Source organism: Cotesia glomerata, linkage group LG7 (assembly GCF_020080835.1).
Source record: "Cotesia glomerata isolate CgM1 linkage group LG7, MPM_Cglom_v2.3, whole genome shotgun sequence".
Classification (NCBI taxonomy): domain Eukaryota; kingdom Metazoa; phylum Arthropoda; class Insecta; order Hymenoptera; family Braconidae; genus Cotesia; species Cotesia glomerata.
Window position 1 is genome coordinate 19,459,477 of NC_058164.1, and position 15,554 is coordinate 19,475,030.

Here is a 15,554-nt window from a genome sequence, read left to right on the forward strand (position 1 = left end):
ATATTCGTATTAATTAATGAGATAAGATGATAAAATAAGTGTTGATTTATTCATATACATGTTTTTTTCTTTTTTTGTGTTCTTATTTTGTACTTTAATACCTCAATGTTCGATATTATAGTATGAAAATTAAAATTTGTATACCGCTAAAATAAGCAAACATTTTTAATGATTAATTAAATTAATATTTTTTTAATTTAGGTAATACTAAGTTTGAAAACGAGTTTTCGTAACATATTTTTTTAATTATTTTGGTTGACAAAAGTTATATACTCGCTACATTTAATGTTATAACTTATATCTAATAAAAAAGAAAAAAAATTATTTAATCCACAAATTTAACTGTATTTTCGACAAAAATATTAAAACTTACTTTATAATTTTTTAAGATGTTTATTTTTGAGAATTTACAAAATAAAAATGTTAATAACATTAAATTTATTTATCTTATTTATTGAAGAAAATTTTTTGTAAAAAATATATAAATGCATTAATGCTTTCAGTCAATTATATTACAAGTTATTTAGAAAATGCGATCTTGGTATTCGTTATTTACCGGAGGCGCAACAGGAACATTAGTTTTGTTTTGTAATCGTTGAGAAGCCATAGTGTATTCAAACATACTGTGATTAAGTTGAAGCAATTTGTTCGATAAATCACATGGCATTGGATCTGTCCAAAAAAAGTCGTGATTTAAAGATGTATCTGCATCCAATCGTTTATTCGGATCAATAGTAAGAAGATTATCTATAAGATCTAATGCATACGGGTTGTCGATGTAATTTTTTAGTTCGTCTTTCACCTGAAATGTTAATTACAATTTAGTTCAACTCAATGACAATAATATTGAAATTCTTACTCTTCGTTTTTTCCTTTGAGGTAGTTGCATTGTGTTAAATAACCTAAGCTCTTTTACATCTTCCCACACACTTGGTGTAATGGAACCGCATAAATTTGTTATTAAAAAAAGCTGATGCTGTTCCGATTGACCTCGCATTATTGGAACCCTTATGTCAAATTAAAAAAAAACTTTACTTTCATGTACTAAGTTATGTTGAATAATCTATCTAATTTATTATAACTTTTATTATTATAAAAAAAAATAATTAAAATATTACCGTTTCCACATTTCAGCCATTATACATCCGATTGCCCATAGATCAATAGGCGGTCCATAATTTTCATCTCCAAGAAGTAGTTCAGGTGCTCTATACCATAATGTTACTACTTGCTCCTTACCAAGGTTTCCAGATTTTTTATCACTAAATGGTCTTGCCAAACCGAAATCAGCTATTTTTAAAATTCCATTTTTTGTAATGAGTATATTGGACGGTTTTATATCTCTATGTAATATCTGAAATTAATTTATTATTTTTAATATATCGGTGTTGTGATAATACGTTTATTAAGAAGCAAATCTCGAGATGCTAATAGATATGGAAAATTTTTAATGAAAAATATATCAATTGTACTTACTTTATTAACGTGAATGTAATAAATACCACTTAATAACTGTTTAATAAATGTTTTTATTTCGGGCAAACTAAATTTGACAGCCTTGTTTGATAGTAAGCCATTGAGATCATGCTCACAGAAATCGAATATAAGGTAAAACGTCGAAGGGTATTTTCCATCTGTTGCTATAAACAAAAATTTATAAATTTGTAAAACAGTAATAAAGGAAATTCTGTTATATAAAACTAACAATTAAAATGAGTTGATACATTTTTAATGAAAAATATTTTGAAATAACAGAGAGCTTAAAATCAAAGAAAATATTTTTTTATTCAAAGATTGGTACTAACTAGATATATATTTAGTTTTTCTACTTAGTTTAAAACCACTTTAAATGTTATATTTTGTTATCAAACTTTTCAAAGATATATAAAAAATAAATGTTCTTTCTCGAATTAAAAAAAAAAATTTGACAATTAAATTTTGAAGAAGTCTCTTTTTGATTTTAAGCTTTTCGATTATATTAGAAAGTGTAATAATAGAAAAAGTGAATAAAATAAAAAACACATTTGACATGATGCAAAATATATTAATACAGAACTATCTGTCATACGAAAATCGATTGAAACATAAATAATGGATTTTATAAATTATTGAAAAAATTTTTTAAGTAAAATAATTATCAAGATACTGAAATTGAGAGACATATATAATTTTAAGAATATTTTTATAAATAAATTACAGGGGAAAAAAAATTATTTAAAAGATTCCACCTTTAGAAGCTCTAAAAAATTATCAATGTAATTTTTTTAAAATAATTTTCTAGACCTAGTTTATTTTTAAAGAAAAATCTAAAAATTGTCAAGTGCCTAATAATTTCAGTCTCATTAATCGTCGGGGTATTTTAAAATATTGGAATTAATAATAATGTAAAGAAAAATCAAACTTAAAAAAATTAATAACAAAATGATAATTATAAAGATTCTATATTTGAGCCAAGCCCCAAAAACAGATATACAACAGTAATTATTTAGAGTAAATTTTATATTATATAATACCTTTTGATTTACAAATTTCAATTAAATTAATGATGTTCTCATGTTTGAGCAGTCTTAAAATTTTCGTTTCTCTCAAGGAACTGATGGGAAACTGTAAAAATTTTGTGATCGTTTCAAAAGCTTTGTTACAATCTAAATTTTTACATTATCAATGCAGTAATAACAGACCCCATTGTCTCCCAGGTTGTGCATTAATATTTTTTTCATTGCAACAAATTTATTGTTTTGTCGATGTCTCGCTTTAAATACTTCTCTGAAAATATTTGAAATCTAGTTAATATAAATATTAACAGTAAAAACTAAAATAGTTTAGTTAAATATTTTTTTTAGTAAACTAGTTATTACTTACCCATATGTACCCTGTCCAATTTTAATGATTTTTTCATAGTTAGAAGATGTATTGAGGCAAGACTCGTATTCTTGAATATATTGATATTTTTCATATTTATTGAGATAATTCATACTCATAGACAAATATGAATTTATTAGAGAATAAAATTAGATTACTCAATTATAAAATCATTTTTTGTACTTTTGAAAATAAAAAAATTTTTCAATTTTTTGAGGTTAATATTTACGATGGTGAAAATATTCGCTCCTAAGATATATACAAGAGTAATTATAATAATAATCAACGTTCGATTAAAATTTTTTATTCATAACAACTAACTAATAATTTACACTTAAAATATTTTTTAAATAATAACACAACAAAATTTCAACACAATATGGTTATCTGAAACTACCTGTAAACTTGAGACTTGAAATATCTATGACAATAGTATACCTATAGAAGCAGAATCTATACTTGTAGCTTGTAGCCCACATGGTTTAGACAGTTCTACTCCGTTTACGTTTGGCTGAATCAAAATGATACTGTATTCAGCAGATAGTAAGCAATTTTTTTATTTTTTTTTTTTTTTTTTTCAATTAAATTAACACTAAAAAATGTATTTAAAAAATTGCACTTATAGTTTTTCAAATTTTTTACATGTGAAATTTTTTTTCTAATCAAATGTAGTTCTGAAAAATTCCATTCAGAAAAATTTCAATATTCAAACAGTTAGTTGAAAATTTTAACAAGTTATAAGTAAACAAAGAAAATTAAAATTGAAAAATTTTTATCTCTTATTCGTAGAAAAAATTTTGAAGTTAGAAAAAGTTAGTTTCCTTTTTGGTAGATCTTTGCCCGACCAATAGATCATTAATTACAAATAATTGAAATTTAAGTTAAATTTTCGAAAAAAATAATTCAGGAAGCTAAAAAATCATTCTGTTGCTTTGAAATTTAAATCTCTTAAGGTAAAAGATCCAGTTATTTACACTTGCAATTTTATTTTAATTAAAAAAAATTAACTTTAATAAATTAATAAATATAATTTTTAAGTTATAAATTTAAGATAATTGGTTTTTTGAGACTTGTTAATTTTTTAATTAGAATACAATTGAAAGTGTCAAACAACCAGGCTAGTATCAATAACTGGATCTTTTACTTTATTCCCGATATAACAATGAACATTTGGGTTTAGGTATAGCAATTTATACCTCAAAAAAAAATTAGATTTTTTAAAGCCAAAAATGTGTTTTATTAGATCACTAAATGCTATCTCAGGCGAAAAATTGATCTAAATTATCATTTAAATTATATCTTGAGTAGTTATGCGGCGTCACGCTATACGGGTGACCAGTCTAGGGTTAATGCAGATGCGCAAATGGGGACTTTTTTTGGCTATTGTGCCCATTATAGATAAACACATGAAAATTCCACTAGTCAGGTTGCAATACTATGCATTAATGTTAAGATGTTTTTTTATAACTATCATTTTTTAGATTTATTTATAATCATTTTCGAAAACCGTCAGTATTAATTAATCACCGATATTTGTCACATCAAAATATTTAAGAGCTAATGATTAAATTCAATTGTCACCAAAGCCATCAACTACTTCAAGTACTTTCATTCCTTAATTTTTTAGGCAAATTTTAAATTTATCAATCATACTATATGTATTTTTTGAGTCAAAGTAAAAACTATTCTATAAAAAAGAAAAAAACTACCCATTATGGCTCATGTCTGTACTCTGAAGAGTAATACATATCAAATGTTAAGTTACACAAAAAACTAAAAATTCCAAAACTAGATCAATTAATTATCGAACAAGCAACCGACTTTTATAAAAATAAATTAAATCAACATGAAATTTTAAAGGATGTCTGTAAAAACACTAGTCCCAACCCTTGGGCTAAACACAAACTACCTCAACAGCTATTAATTAATAATCATAGAAATCTGCCTATAAAAAATATAAATATTGTAAATAGATGTAAGATAAACATAGTTTAATAAGTTTTATAAGAAGTAGAATTAAGTTAACCACAACATAACGAAACCTAAATAGGGTTTTTTACCCACTTTTCCCTAAGTAGTCACAAATATCAAATAAATACATATACATATTGTTAACATTAATTTATATAGAAATCTAAAATAAGTTAAAGCCCAATGATGGACCAGGAATTATTAAAGATTTATAAGCTGATTATTATAGATAAATGTAATTGGAAAAATAGTAAGAATCAATAAAATATAAAAAAAAAAAAAAAAAAAGAGTAATACATATCGGAACTACTGTCTGTTTAAGCCGTCAGATGTCGTGAATCGAGTGATTTAAGGTAAAAGCCCCAATAGATGATCACTCCATGTATTTGTATATCTATATTCACAAATATAGGTATACAAATACATGGAGTGATCATATACTGGTACATGATCATATATTGGGGCTTTTACCTTACAACAAATTATTATTCTTCAATTTTTATTGATTTTGACATTTTTATTGCATTTTATTGTTAGGTTTTATATTTATGGTTTTAGACAATTTGAAGGTATATTAGTGGTTTATTGTAGATTGGAGTCTACATTATTTAGTGATACGATTGTCTTGTAAATGTAGAAACATTTAGGGATTAAGTTGTCAACATAATTAAACTATTAGATCACTTAGATTTATTATCTATGAATTATCGAGGACACGGAGTTTTCTAAAAATAGGAGAAACGGTACAATTTAATTATTCCTATTTTATAGTTAGATACAGTATTAAAGGTTTATAAATCACTTATAACACTCGATCATTTTATACGTATGAAAAATGTGGTGGCCCTGAAAAGGACCGTTTTGTTTTTAAAGAGACGAGTGATTGAAAATTTAACCTCCGAAACCGTAGAGAGTGCGACCTTGACGTTTTAATGCGTAGACGACATCCATAGCAGTGACAGTCTTCCTTTTGGCGTGTTCAGTGTAGGTGACGGCATCACGGATGACGTTTTCAAGAAAGACCTTGAGAACACCACGAGTTTCTTCGTAGATCAATCCGGAGATACGTTTGACTCCACCACGACGGGCCAGACGACGGATAGCTGGCTTAGTGATACCTTGGATGTTGTCACGAAGAACTTTACGATGACGCTTAGCTCCTCCTTTACCCAATCCTTTTCCTCCCTTACCACGGCCAGTCATGATGGTGCAAAATACGTTGAGAGTTTACTACACGAAGGATAAACCACACTTAGTACCAAACATTTTCTGGAGCGCTATTTTATCCGTTTTGTGAACGTTTCTCCCACCACTAATTTTAGACCAATCAGAAATAAACCCCCACTTTATTCTCCCACTTTCTCGATACGAACCAATTGGATCCATGGAAACTCTGAGTTATCCCCACTCTTTTGCTTTGGGCCAATCGGAACATTAGAATTTTATTGTTCTCTCACCAAGAGTAACGACAGTAGCGCCATCTGGTTGAAAGTTAACAAAAAGGAAAATTTCGAAGCCGAAATGTTAATCTGAGTTTGTCTCTCCTTGTGACAAGTTTAACTTACTGCTAACTAAGTCGCTATGGCACGTACCAAGCAAACCGCGCGTAAATCTACCGGTGGTAAAGCTCCACGTAAACAACTTGCTACCAAAGCCGCCCGTAAGAGCGCGCCAGCAACTGGAGGAGTTAAGAAGCCCCATCGTTACCGTCCTGGTACCGTAGCTCTTCGTGAAATCCGTCGTTACCAGAAAAGTACGGAGTTGTTGATCCGTAAATTACCATTCCAACGTCTCGTCCGTGAAATCGCTCAAGACTTTAAGACCGATCTGCGATTCCAGAGCTCTGCAGTTATGGCCCTCCAGGAAGCTAGCGAGGCTTACCTTGTTGGTCTCTTTGAAGATACTAACCTTTGCGCCATCCACGCTAAACGTGTCACCATCATGCCCAAAGATATTCAATTAGCTCGCCGTATCCGTGGAGAACGTGCCTAAATCATTCACCTCTTTAAATCCTCAAAAATAAACGGCCCTTTTCAGGGCCACAAATTTTTTCATACGAAGAAAATCGAAGTTTTTAATTAACGAATGAGAATTTAAAATAATTGATGTTTTCATTCATGTTTGTCTATGTAATAGGTATTTAAAGAATTTCTAGTGTAACTAATGAGTCAAAATAGTGTTGAAATTTTTTTTTAATTTTAGTCTTCCCAATATTTGTCAAAATTCTTTATTTTGATTTAAAATAATTTGAACAATTTAATAATTAATGATTTTTATTTATTTAATGAAGTAAAGTAATAAAATAACTGGTATTTATTACTTGCCGGAATAAATAGATTTGGCAATAGGGCGCTTGATTATACCCATAACTGAGACGTGGATGAGTATGTGAGATAAACATTTCTCTCTCTGTAACTATATTTTTATCCTTTTCTTTTTTCTCAGCTGTTGACGCGATGTCAAATCTTTATTCGAATAAATGGCTGACGATAAACGAGTTACAAACATAAAATTTGACTTTAAATATTTAAACAATTATATCGGTAATGTATTATTATTAAATTGTTTTTATATTTTGCAGTAATCCAAGTATCTTGTGTATAGTTTTTTATCCATTAAAATTGGGAGGTTAATATTGAAAAAAATAATTAAAATCTCGACAAAAGTTTGTCCGCTATAAGAGCTCGTGTATAAGGAGATAAAATATGTGGTTTTTAAAATTTAATATCTAAGTAACTAAATGGTGAATCTTTTTAAAATTTTGGGATTAGATAAATGACGTATTTATTTATACGTATACTTAATTTCAAAGCTCAAAGTTGGAAATTATTTTTTACATTAGATCCGCTCGAACCTCCTTAAATTATTTTAATACTATTACCCATGCTCCTTACTATCATTTACCATCTATAGTCATCATCTACAAACGAGTCAGCGGTCTATTGAAAGCATTAACTATTGGTAATCTTATATTCCTGTTCAATTTAAAGTGACAATAATCTGAAATTATATAACGAATATTAATCAAATAAAAATTGTAACAAACTGATTCTAACTTTGAAAGATTCTCTCTTTCAAAATTATTGAACGAAGGCCATAGCTTCAAGCAGACAGCACATATTTTAGCAAACCCGAAATTTTGTCTAATAAATTTGCTATACCGTCCACTGAACAAGATATAGAGACTAGCCAAGCCCGGTCGCAGTAGGTTAAATATTTAAGTGTTGGAAGTATGAAAATCGAATAAATTAAGCGGTTAAGGATAGTCAGAATTTTCCAAAAATGTTTTTTTTTTTGCATTTTCTATAAGTATAATATCCAAAATATTCTCTGAAAATTCTAAATGAATCCGACAAATACTTTTCGAGTTATTCGACAATTAACAAAGGACTCGGGCACTCCAGAACGCTCGAGGGCAGGTAGCTAGCAGCAGCTGCAAGCAACCGGGTTCTATTGTCATGAATGAATTACAACTTTGATATAATACCTAAATCTATAAAGATCCTTCCATATGTTTCTACAATTTTTAGGTAGTATAAGTGCTGAAAATTATTTGTTTATTGCCAATAAATAAAATAAGAATAGCGCAAATAAAAATCTAAGACTAATAAGTCAAGCTGAACCTGGACTTCAAGTTTAAAAATTTGAGAACAATTAAACATAGATGATATATTTAAACAAACACATAAATTTTATAATATCAATATAAAAAAACTTGATATATTAAATGATGTAGGAAAATGGAGTAATGATAATACTCCATTTAAAGTCAAACACTGACTACCTCATAGCTTTTTATTGTAAATAATGTAAGGTAAAAGCCCCAATAGATGCTCATATTTACCAGTATATGATCACTCCATGTATTTACATATCTATATTTGTGAATATACGAAAGGTTGAGCTATCTGTCGGATTTTTGTGAGCGAATAAAATATCTGCCAAAATTAATATAAGTTTAAAATGGTTTAATAAATAACATATAAATTTCAGATTTATTCAAATACTTTTGAAATTCTACTTTTTTGGAGTATTCAGAAGTGTCTGCTGTGTCAGATCTGCAGAAATTGCCAGCCATAATTATTTTTCAAGTATTAAAACGTGTTGTCTGTGTAAGCTATAGCTAGAGTTATAACTCTCAGATTATTGAAATCCAACATTCGACAAAAAAAAATTTATAATGATTAGCATCAATAAAGATTGTTAATCAATAATTGTTTATATTAGAATTATGTTAATTTATTTAGAAAATTTAACAATTGCATTCTTTCATATTGATTAATAAATGCATGAAGTATTCAAATTTTAAAATATGTGGCATCAATACAAAACAAAAATTTTAGGTTAACAATAGTTCCATGTACACATCATAATCATCGTATCTCTCTGCAAAAATTGAATTAGTCACATTAAATTATTGCAACATAAATTTAAAATTAAATCCTTTCTTAAATAACATAAAAATTTCTTTTTACAACATGGTTATTATAATGCATTTATAATAATTAACGAAATACAAGTTATCGAAAATTGTTGACGAATCAAATAATTTAATAAAAAATAATTATTTTACACTAAATTATAAATTATTCATATCAAAATGTTCAATGTTATTCAAATTTAAGAATATTCCAATGAGGTTATAGCGAGGATTTTTTGCTTTTACAGATTAATATATTTATTTTCATCAAAATACATCTATTAATTTATAAATTATAAAAGGTTGCATGCAAATATTTATGTATTAATTGATTCATAAAACAAATTTCTATGATAATTTATTGTAATTACATTAACATTAGAAAGCTATTGATAATATGTCAATAAAAAAACTTGAAAAGTTAATAATCGAATAACATGTTAGTTATGAGAAAATTAACCTTATAATTTTAATAAATCGAATATTGTTTAATATTATTTGAACTATTATTACTGTAATTAATTACTATTGCTACCGTAAATAATTATATATATATATATATATATACTTATTTGTGTTATATTATTTTGAGGTTATGTATTATATAAATAGTAAAACGAGTGTTATTGATCGACATTAGGAGTAGAGATATGTTAATTTTTTTATTAGTTAAAAATTTATTCATTTATTTAAAATAATTTTTCATGATCATTATAATCACTTGAAACATATTTGATGATTCCTCAATATAAATTAATGTGCCAGTTTCACACAAAAGTTTTGTACAATTTACTATATGTACAAGATTATCATAAGTATTGTTACGATGATTAGAATTATCTACGAAGATGAAATTATGTAGATTAGACAAATAAAAGAATGATACCATTGTATTGTAATGTTCATGGCACTTTGATATGCTGATTAATATTGAAATGTGTCTCCGTAATACGAATGTGCAATTTACAATATTAAATTAGATTTTTTTAGTGATTAAAATATGCATTATTACTAATTATCAAATGGGTATCAATTTAATCATCTTTAACTTATAATTATTAGTTGATTTAACTAGAAGCTTCAACGTATTGAAAAATTTGGTGGCCCTGAAAAGGGCCGTTTTGTTTTATAGAATAGAGTTATCAATTTATGAGCTGCTTTTTTCGGTCTTCTTGGGCAAAAGAACAGCCTGGATGTTGGGTAGGACACCTCCTTGGGCGATGGTGACTCCAGAGAGAAGTTTGTTCAACTCTTCATCGTTACGGATGGCTAATTGGAGATGACGTGGGATGATCCTGGTTTTTTTGTTGTCACGAGCTGCGTTACCAGCCAACTCCAAGACTTCGGCAGCCAAGTATTCCATAACGGCAGCGAGGTAAACTGGGGCACCAGCACCGACACGTTCTGCGTAATTGCCTTTACGCAACATACGATGAATACGTCCCACCGGGAACTGAAGACCAGCACGACTTGAACGAGTCTTTGACTTTCCCTTTACTTTGCCTCCTTTTCCACGACCAGACATGTTTAATAAGTTAAAGGTAAAACTGAACGATACTAAATGATCAGAGCGAACTCTAGTGAGATTTGTAAAAGAATTTAATGTACCAACGGTTATAAAGGTTTTCGATAGGAGGATGCGTGAGATTGAGCGGCGTGGAAAAAAGTGGGGAGCGATAGCTATAATCTCATTGGCCCGCTGACTCCGATGGGTGTTTTTATTGTTATTATTATTCGTCGGAGCACACGGACGAATAGAATTGTATATGCTTATCCCCACTTCGTCGCAGTTACGTTCTACAGATGTCCAACCTCCTGTTTTTCTCTGTTATAAGGAAAGTCATTAACTCGCAAAGCACAGTTGCGCTCCAAGTACCAGAGACTGGTATAATTATTGTGACTTAATTTAATAATCGTCTGACCTGTTATCATTATGCCGCCAAAAGCAAGTGGAAAAGCCGTGAAAAAATCTGGTAAAGCCCAGAAAAACATCACCAAGTCCGACAAGAAAAATCGTAAGAAGAAGAGGAAGGAAAGTTACGCTATCTACATCTACAAAGTGTTGAAGCAGGTCCATCCTGACACTGGTGTCTCCTCCAAGGCCATGAGCATCATGAACAGCTTCGTCAACGATATCTTCGAACGTATCGCTGCTGAGGCTTCACGATTAGCTCACTACAACAAGCGTTCCACCATCACCTCCCGGGAAATTCAAACTGCTGTTCGTCTTCTGTTACCCGGTGAATTGGCCAAGCACGCCGTCAGTGAAGGAACTAAAGCTGTCACTAAATACACCAGCTCTAAGTAAATTACCTTATCTCGACCAAACTTAAATCATTCAAACGGCCCTTTTCAGGGCCACCAATTTTTTTACACGTAAAATATTTTCATGTTGATATATCGTAATTATCTATTACAATTTACCTACTTTGAATGCGATTATTTAGTGTGAACTTTTTTCAATAATCACTAGACTAGCGGAATCTGTAGAAACTGTCAGCTAAGAGATGAATTCAAATGAGATTGAATTTTTTAATCAACTATAGCTGATATCAAACGCTTTCCTTTCCTTATTTCAATACTTAAAATTAATGCTGCATTTTAACATTATACGTACTATGGAAATAATCATACATAGAAATATTATTTTTCATTATATTTGTTTCGTAGAAGTAACTCATTAAATGTTCTTCGAAAGATATAATGTTAATGGTATAGTATACAAATAAACTCCATTTCAATATCTAATTTTAAATATACAGAATTTAGTTATTTGGTTAAGTCTATTAATAATAATGATTGTAATCATAGTAATTTTTTTATAGCTTTTTTTTTTGTCTAAAAATTTTTTTATTGAATGTTAATATTTATTTCTAATTACATTTTTCAATTATAATCAGCTTATAAATTTTTAATTCATAATTCTTGGCCCAACATTAGGACTTAACTTATTTTAGATCTTTATTTATATTAAAATTAACAATGTGTATTTATTTGATATTTTTGACTTCTTAGAAAAAAGTGGGTAAAAAGCCCTATTTAGGTTTCGTTGTATTATGGACAACTTGACTCTATACTTCTTATAAACTGTGTTTATTTTACATCTATTTACAATATTTACATTTTTTATTGGTAGATTTCTATGACTATTAATTAATAGCTGTTGAGGTAATTTGTATTTAGCCCAAGGATTAGAACTAGTGTTTTTACAGACATCTTTTAAAATTTCATATTGATTTAGTTTATTCTTATAGAAATCGGTTGCTTGTTCAAGAATTAATTGATCTAGTTTTGGAACTTTTAGTTTTTTACTTAACTTAACTTTTGATATACCTGGTTCGGCATTTAATATTATTCGTAAACATTTGTTTTGTACAATTTGTATTCGATTATAGTTTGTTTTGCCGGTATTACTCCAGATTGGACATGCATATAATATTACTGGTCTTATGTACATTTTATAAATAATAATCTTGTTTTTAAGAGAAACTGCTATTTCTACATATAAGAGGATATAAAATTGATATTGCTGCATTTGCTTTATTAATAATGTTTTTAAGTTTAATAGCTTTTAAGTTAGATTACTTATACTTTGAAAATACAATGGAATAAAGGAAAATCAAAAATGTTAACACATTTTTTGTGCTTATGACTCCATAATTGCTATAGATAACATCACCAAGCTAGCAGTTTCAGAATCCATTTTGGATAGATATTATTGATGACTGCTCGGAATCTAAACAAGCAATAAAATTTTATATAGAGAAACTAATTTAGCACCATAAATAAATTTTGTTATTTGAATAATGACAATGAATGATGGACGAGTCCATGCTAGTTTGATAAACTTGTTATGGATCGTTTTTTTTTTGTTTTATAACATTCAGAGTTATATTTATAATATTTTACATATCTACATGTATAAAGAATAATATGATGAGTTTTTTCTTTTTAATTGTTAAGTACTTATTGTTGAAATCATTTTTAAAGCCATTGTCTTTGAATGAATGTTTGATGTGTATGCGAATGAAAAAACTGCAACGCTTATTAAGAGTGAGATTAATTTAAATTTACATAAGCAAGAGGAATTTTTTATGCTTTTTTAAAAATTGTATAAATAGGTACAATATTATTCTTCAAAATAAACAAATTCCTAAATAATAAAAATAAATGATTCATTGTAACTTACTATCAAAAGATGGTAGCACTAGTCAATTTCTAAAACTTCTTATTATATTTATTATTTCACAAAAACAATATGACATTTTTAAAATAAATATTAACTGAAATTTTTGAAAATCTTAATATTCGTAATTATAAGATAATATATCAATAAAATAAAAAGAAGAGAGTAAATAATTCATCGGGTTTAAATAATAAATTTTTTTACTTCTCTTACCTGAAAATATATAAATTTGTTCTTTTACGCTAATGTTTACTTGAGAAAAAAAAAATAAAGATGTTAAAAAAAACGCTAATGTTTAATAGGCCTCCGATTAGAAATTTTTTCAAAGGAGTTCTTGAAAAGGTACCATATATTCAATCCATATTTTATGAATTATTGTATTTGTAAATAATTTTTTTTTTTTTTTTTCAGATAAATCCCTTTAAGAAAACTGTTTACAAGCCGATAATAATTGATAATGAATTCGGAAAATATGAAATTGTTTTACCTCAAGAAGTATCTATGAAGAAAAAAAAAATTCCAAAACATATTAGATTACCAAAATATGCCTCATCTTCTTATGGTATGCCAGAGCATGTTGATATGGAGTATGTTGAAATAAAAAATAACCAACAAATTGAATGCATGAGACAAACCTGTGCACTAGCTAGAAAGATTCTCAATAGTGTTGGACCCTTAATTAAGGTACAATTTTTTATTTTATGACTTTCAAAATAATCATTACATATTAAATTATCAAAATTTAATGTCATTCAGGAAGGAGTAACAACAGAATTTCTAGATGATGCCGTATTTGAAATGATTATATCAAATGGAGCTTACCCAAGTCCTCTAAATTATTTACGTTTTCCAAAATCGATTTGCACAAGCGTAAATAATGTTGCGTGCCATGGAATTCCTGATAATAGGCCACTGCGAAATGGTGATATTCTTAATGTTGATATTACGGTATGAAAATTTGTCTATTAATTATTAAAACATTGAGCATTACCGAAATTATTATAAAAAAGAAGTTTTAGAAATTGCACAGGTTGAAATTGAGAGAATAACTATGAATACAATTTTTTTTATACGTCTTTAGTACTCATTTATTTTTTAAATAAAATTCTAAAAATTATTAGAGATCTTTTAATTTCAGTAATATTTTAATACTTAAGTTGTTCTCTATCATAGGTATTTCTAAACGGATACCATGGCGATTGTTCAACAATGTTTGCAGTTGGAGAAATCGACAGTCATGCTAAGAAATTAATTGATACCACGAAAAACTGTCTTGATGCTGCCATTAATATTTGTAAACCTAGTGAAGATTTCAGAACTATTGGTAACATACATCACTAAATTATTTATAGCATCATTTATGGAAATATTAATTTTATCAATTATTTTTCAGGGGCTACTATTGAAAAGTTAGCGAATGAAAATGGTTTTACAGTTGTCCCATCATTTTGTGGTCATGGAATCGGGACTTATTTCCACGGGCCTCCAGATATATATCATTTCGGTAAGTAAATATTGTTTAACTGTTAATTACTTTCTTAATTAAAAATAATATTTTTTTCTAATGACAGCAAATGATTTTCCCGGTAAAATGGCACCTGGAATGACATTTACAATAGAACCTCTACTAACTCAAGGTAAAAAAGATATTGCTATTCTTGAAGACTCATGGACCGCAGTGATGGTTGATTTTGCTAGAACAGTGCAGTTTGAGCATACCATTTTGATAACCGAAGATGGTTGTGAGATACTTACATTGTAGATACATATAAATTTAATTATGTTATGTATGTAAAAATGTAAAGACAGTTGAATTGTCGACGACTGCTACCTTTAGAAATAACAATGTTGATTTTAATTTTTTTAAGTATTAAAATATTTAAATAAACAATGTATACAATTTGTTTTCAAACATATAGGCTAAGATTTTTTTTTTAAGTTCTAGAGAATTTTTAAATTATTAGGTAGTTTAGATGTCTATCGAATTTTTAAAACACCTCGGAATATTTGGGCAGTTCAAAGTTTTAAGATTCTTTAAAATGTTATTGTAACGTTCCCGTTGAATTTATAATATTTAATTAAATTTTTTATTCAAAAATTTTATCTGCTTCGTTG

At 28.0% G+C, this 15,554-nt stretch overlaps 6 protein-coding genes across 6 annotated transcripts; 3 read left to right on the forward strand and 3 right to left on the reverse strand.

The window, feature by feature from the left end:
- Window positions 1-224: 224 nt before the first annotated feature.
- Window positions 225-11,610, forward strand: LOC123269238 (histone H2B-like). The gene is made up of 2 exons (XM_044734839.1): window positions 225-234; window positions 11,168-11,610. Exon 2 carries the CDS (start codon window positions 11,187-11,189, stop codon window positions 11,559-11,561), a length of 375 nt encoding a protein of 124 aa, XP_044590774.1. The 5' UTR covers window positions 225-234; window positions 11,168-11,186; the 3' UTR covers window positions 11,562-11,610.
- Window positions 374-3,346, reverse strand: LOC123269192 (cyclin-dependent kinase 9-like). The gene is made up of 7 exons (XM_044734779.1): window positions 2,863-3,346; window positions 2,682-2,766; window positions 2,514-2,604; window positions 1,477-1,640; window positions 1,119-1,354; window positions 860-1,007; window positions 374-802 (listed from the first exon to the last, which is right to left on the reverse strand). The coding sequence occupies exons 1-7, from the start codon at window positions 2,979-2,981 to the stop codon at window positions 524-526; spliced, it is 1,122 nt and encodes a 373-aa protein (XP_044590714.1). The 5' UTR covers window positions 2,982-3,346; the 3' UTR covers window positions 374-523.
- LOC123269243 (histone H4) lies at window positions 5,679-6,097 on the reverse strand. The gene has a single exon (XM_044734845.1). It carries the CDS (start codon window positions 6,034-6,036, stop codon window positions 5,725-5,727), a length of 312 nt encoding a protein of 103 aa, XP_044590780.1. The 5' UTR covers window positions 6,037-6,097; the 3' UTR covers window positions 5,679-5,724.
- Window positions 6,372-6,872, forward strand: LOC123269226 (histone H3). The gene has a single exon (XM_044734827.1). It carries the CDS (start codon window positions 6,415-6,417, stop codon window positions 6,823-6,825), a length of 411 nt encoding a protein of 136 aa, XP_044590762.1. The 5' UTR covers window positions 6,372-6,414; the 3' UTR covers window positions 6,826-6,872.
- Window positions 10,359-10,851, reverse strand: LOC123269232 (histone H2A). Its single transcript, XM_044734834.1, has one exon. The coding sequence runs from the start codon at window positions 10,776-10,778 to the stop codon at window positions 10,401-10,403; it is 378 nt and encodes a 125-aa protein (XP_044590769.1). The 5' UTR covers window positions 10,779-10,851; the 3' UTR covers window positions 10,359-10,400.
- Window positions 11,611-13,634: 2,024 nt separating the features above from the next.
- On the forward strand, window positions 13,635-15,357 carry LOC123269196 (methionine aminopeptidase 1D, mitochondrial). Its single transcript, XM_044734789.1, has 6 exons — window positions 13,635-13,781; window positions 13,851-14,123; window positions 14,196-14,387; window positions 14,613-14,763; window positions 14,833-14,943; window positions 15,011-15,357. The coding sequence occupies exons 1-6, from the start codon at window positions 13,713-13,715 to the stop codon at window positions 15,199-15,201; spliced, it is 987 nt and encodes a 328-aa protein (XP_044590724.1). The 5' UTR covers window positions 13,635-13,712; the 3' UTR covers window positions 15,202-15,357.
- Window positions 15,358-15,554: the final 197 nt, after the last annotated feature.

Coding starts and splice junctions, on each gene's coding strand:
- LOC123269192 (XM_044734779.1), bottom strand. CDS start 2,981: ATGAGTATGAATTATCTCAATAAATATGAAAAATATCAATATATTCAA. Junction 1,641..2,513: donor TGAAATTTGTAAATCAAAAG/GTATTATATAAT, acceptor TTTTGTTTATAG/CAACAGATGGAAAATACCCT. Junction 803..859: donor CTCAAAGGAAAAAACGAAGA/GTAAGAATTTCA, acceptor TTAACATTTCAG/GTGAAAGACGAACTAAAAAA.
- LOC123269238 (XM_044734839.1), top strand. CDS start 11,187: ATGCCGCCAAAAGCAAGTGGAAAAGCCGTGAAAAAATCTGGTAAAGCC.
- LOC123269243 (XM_044734845.1), bottom strand. CDS start 6,036: ATGACTGGCCGTGGTAAGGGAGGAAAAGGATTGGGTAAAGGAGGAGCT.
- LOC123269196 (XM_044734789.1), top strand. CDS start 13,713: ATGTTAAAAAAAACGCTAATGTTTAATAGGCCTCCGATTAGAAATTTT. Junction 13,782..13,850: donor TCAAAGGAGTTCTTGAAAAG/GTACCATATATT, acceptor TTTTTTTTTCAG/ATAAATCCCTTTAAGAAAAC. Junction 14,764..14,832: donor TGAAGATTTCAGAACTATTG/GTAACATACATC, acceptor ATTATTTTTCAG/GGGCTACTATTGAAAAGTTA.
- LOC123269226 (XM_044734827.1), top strand. CDS start 6,415: ATGGCACGTACCAAGCAAACCGCGCGTAAATCTACCGGTGGTAAAGCT.
- LOC123269232 (XM_044734834.1), bottom strand. CDS start 10,778: ATGTCTGGTCGTGGAAAAGGAGGCAAAGTAAAGGGAAAGTCAAAGACT.